Source organism: Corylus avellana, chromosome ca2, assembly GCF_901000735.1.
Source record: "Corylus avellana chromosome ca2, CavTom2PMs-1.0".
In the NCBI taxonomy this organism is placed as follows: Eukaryota; Viridiplantae; Streptophyta; class Magnoliopsida; order Fagales; family Betulaceae; genus Corylus; species Corylus avellana.
Window position 1 is genome coordinate 46,675,567 of NC_081542.1, and position 3,986 is coordinate 46,679,552.

General features: G+C 36.1%; 1 protein-coding gene across 1 annotated transcript; it reads right to left on the reverse strand.

The window, feature by feature from the left end:
• Positions 1–271: 271 nt before the first annotated feature.
• On the reverse strand, positions 272–3,501 carry LOC132170294 (cysteine-rich receptor-like protein kinase 44). Its single transcript, XM_059581218.1, has 7 exons — positions 2,685–3,501; positions 2,381–2,506; positions 1,838–1,959; positions 1,514–1,724; positions 1,182–1,419; positions 846–996; positions 272–707 (listed from the first exon to the last, which is right to left on the reverse strand). The coding sequence occupies exons 1-7, from the start codon at positions 3,499–3,501 to the stop codon at positions 357–359; spliced, it is 2,016 nt and encodes a 671-aa protein (XP_059437201.1). The 3' UTR covers positions 272–356.
• Between the last annotated feature and the right edge of the window lie 485 nt (positions 3,502–3,986).

Below are 3,986 nucleotides of genomic sequence, written 5' to 3' on the forward strand. Positions count from 1 at the left end.
GCGTACTAAATTGATATGTAGCTTATTCATTGGTACTCGTTACATTTCTTTTAATTAATTATTTTGTTTTTCTCGAATGAATGAGCTGTATATCAGTTTAATAAATTTCCGTTAATAAAAGAGTTAATACTCTTAGTATTTCTCTTAATTAATTTTCTAACACAACTACTACTACCGAAATGGGCAGAAAAATGTTCCATTTGATTATAAAGGACAATATTATGCTCAAAGAAATAGTTGTAGCTGCATACAAACAGGAACAACGAATTTAATATACTACATGGTACAGACTACAGAATCATGTCCCAAAGTAGTTTAACATTTCAAAATATACACTCTTACTCTTCTACAAAGCACTACCGCGGGTAGAGCTCAGTAATTGAAGCCTCATTTACTGAGGCTTGGACAGAGTTGCTTTTAGATCTTTCATCTGACTCCAAAACCTGTATGCTTTGCTCCCATTGAGATGTTGTTTCCAAGTCAATGTTACTATGCATAAAAAATGCAGGTTCCGAGGGTACTACAAGAGTGATGGAGTAGCTATTAAGCATGAGAACCACTGAAGCCATGGTTGGTCTATTAGCTACATTTTCTTGAACACATAGTAACGCAATGTGGATGCATCTCATAATTTCAGTTGTCGAGCCTAAACTTATTGTTGGATCCACAATATTTGAAGCAGTCCCCTCTCTCCAGTTTTTCCATACCTGCAATATATGATTTAGATGGGCAAACACAATATCAAACAGAAAGTTTTATTATAATTATGATAATTTCAATGTGTGAATTTATTGTTGCCACAGTTATAGGACAAGGTAAATGTTCCCAAGTATGATTGTACTTACATAGCTTAGAAGATCCTCTACATTCTCTCCATTTCGGAAGCAATTGTTCTTCTGTCCACTCAATATTTCCAACACTAAAACACCAAAACTAAATATATCAGACTTTACAGAGAATTGTCCATGCATAGCATATTCTGGAGCCATATATCCGCTGCATGTCAACATCAATAATATTAGTTTAATTTGGATATGGTAATTAATGGAGCTTTCCATATTTGTCTGCAAAATTGATCGTTTCCCTAGATTTTAAGAATGAGTTAAATCTTAGTTAGAACTTTGATGTTTCTTTGGTACAAAGTAAACATCAACTCTCCCCAAATACAATGGAATACTTACTATGTTCCAACAATTCTACTTGTATTTCCTTGAGTTTGATCCAATAAAAACAATCTTGCCATGCCAAAATCAGAAATTTTCGAGTTCATTTCTGCATCTAAAAGAATGTTGCTAGCCTTTAGATCACGATGAATAATACGAAGTCGAGAATCTTCGTGAAGGTAAAGAATCCCTTTAGCAATGCCTCCTATAATCTTGTAGCGCCTTTGCCAATCCAAATGTAAACGCTTAATTGGATCTGCAAATCCAAGCAAGTATATGATTCAATGAAGTAAGATATATGGAGGTGTATTCAACCAAACTATCTACCTAAAAGAGATTTGCAAACATACCGAAAAGGAAGTGATCAAGGCTTGTATTCGGCACAAACTCATAGATTAATAGTCTTTCATTTCCTTCCAAGCAAAAGCCAAGGAGCCTAACTAGATTACGGTGTTGAAGTTTAGCCACTAATAAGACCTCATTTTTAAATTCCAAATCTCCTTGTCCAGAATTTGTTGATAGTCTTTTTACAGCTATAACTTGTCCATTGAAGAGCCTACCCTGTTAACATATAATTAATAATGAAGTGCATGTAACCACAAGGGATTTAAAAATTAACTTGTTTTCACATATATATGGATGGTATCCTTCTCCATAAGATTATATCAAATTACCTTATAAACAGCCCCAAATCCACCTTGGCCAAGCTTATTTTCTTCAGAAAAGTTATCTGTCGCAACTTTAATAGTGCCAAAGTCAAATTGCAAGGATTCCACGCTTCTAATTTCATCATCAGCTTCACAAAAGAAAGTCAACAATCAAATGAATAAATTAGATTCATAATTATTAATGACTAACACAATTTAAAATGTATGCACAAAAAAGCAACGGGTTTTTCAATACTAATGATCGAAATAATATATATATATTTTCCAAATACCAAATGACACAGTAGTGCTTATTAATGTAATAATTTCCAATTTGTTATTGGCGGAAGTCACCTATCGTCAGAACTTTTCTAATTCAAACCTTATTTTAATTTCCCAAATAATTATCGTCTTGTATATATATAAGTAATTCCCAAATTATATCACGTTTAAAGCTAATAAATGCTGGAAAATTTGTAATTGTAAAAGCCTATAACTTCTTCTAGATCTGCGATAGTCACGAGGCGTAGCTGTTTGACTAATAAATAAAAAAACCGAACTTTTACTTACTTTCAATTTTCACTCTTGGCTTCCTCCTTACTCTGAAGTATATGCAGATAGAGATGACTAGTACAACAAAAGCACCGATTGGCACAATTATAATGATAACAGTCCTGGATGTGTTGCTCTCGCTCCCTACAAAAACCATACATCTCTTCTCATTAGAAGATTTTGAGGGTTGACTTTGGAATTAGAATTACTTCTGGATCTCGAGAAATAATCTTAGTAGCATAAATAACTTTAAACAACATCTTATGACCCCATAATTTGTTTTGTAATGTTAAAAGCATCAAGGCATTATATGGGTACGTACCTTTTGTTGTATTGGTGTTGGTTAATGGTGGAGGAGGAGATACTGGTGGTGCTACTGGAGATGACGCAGTCGCTGTCGAGTTATAGAATGGGTAGAGCTCAAACCTGATATTACAGCTGGGTCTAACGACTCTCCCACCTTGCTTTCCATCACAACATTGTGGAATACCTTCAATCGCCCCACGTAAGCAATCGTTGCAATCTTGCTCAGACAAATCAGGTGTGCACTGCACAAGTCCGTATAATGTTTTAAATTCTGGTGCAGTTGCATTCTTTGCAGCAAACTTGCGACGAGAACCGCCTGCTGCAGCTTCACTCCTTAGGCTGTCCATCAAGGTCCTAAGATCATCGTTGAATTGATTCACGTAATTGGCTGATACGTTGTTCCAGTTCCACATATGGAAACTTGGACTAGTTTCCTCGACGCCAAAAATAGAGCGGTTTGAGTATCGTAACATACAGTAGTCGTACCATCCAATTGCCTCCTTCTGATTTGGACAGCGCTGCTTGAGAAGAGACGTAGCGTTATTGAGGCAACCACGGCAAACATCAGGGTTAGCATCTCCTCTACAAAGTCCTATTGCATGTACTTGATCAGAGCTTTGGCCATAAGAAGAGTTGTAGAAGCCATAGTCTATTTCGGTGTTGGATGAGAGGGAGGGGAGAAGGTGATTGAGGTTTTCCTCATAAGTACTATTAGCGGTGTAGTTTCCCTTGCCGTTTAAACAGAAATGATAAAGGAAGGATGGTTGGGCCACTGCTTGAGCAGTGAATATGAAAATGGCAGAGAGGAAGAGAAGTAATCTAGAGGAAACCATTGCGTTGTGCGTAAAATTAATATAAGAGGCTTTTTATTGAGAAGGGTGAGGCGGTGAGGTAGTATTGGTGCATTTTTGAAGCCTCTGAAGTCAATGATCTTGAAAAATCTAATGTTGAATTCAAATATTCAACCTTTTCTAATTACCTAGTGCCTGCTCTATTTTAGCTTCAAAAAGTATTAGTAGGTTTTAAAAATGTGAGTCTGCCATGAAAGTTTTTTTCTATTAAAAAAGTTGATGAGTGCAATATTAGCTGGTCCGGGAATCAGGGTCAAGCACGTAAACCTAAAAAATTATTTGTCTGTGGAAGATAACATAAGAAATGACCCACTTTACGTACTTAAATATTTCTACATTGACTGAGGACCGGGGTTTCTCATGCATGTTTTGAATACAAATAAATCTGATTAGTTATGCACGCGGTTTGATCGAGACACAAGTGGTAGAGGACAAGCCACGAATACCATGGGCACGTTACTGTCTTC

What these genes read in the sequence shown, in the direction of transcription:
- LOC132170294 (XM_059581218.1), bottom strand. Translation starts at nt 3,501, where the DNA reads ATGGTTTCCTCTAGATTACTTCTCTTCCTCTCTGCCATTTTCATATTC. An exon ending in GCCAAGAGTGAAAATTGAAA is followed by an intron (nt 1,960 to 2,380) that starts GTAAGTAAAAGT and finishes TCTTTTGTGAAG; the next exon opens with CTGATGATGAAATTAGAAGC. An exon ending in AGTAGAATTGTTGGAACATA is followed by an intron (nt 997 to 1,181) that starts GTAAGTATTCCA and finishes GTTGACATGCAG; the next exon opens with CGGATATATGGCTCCAGAAT.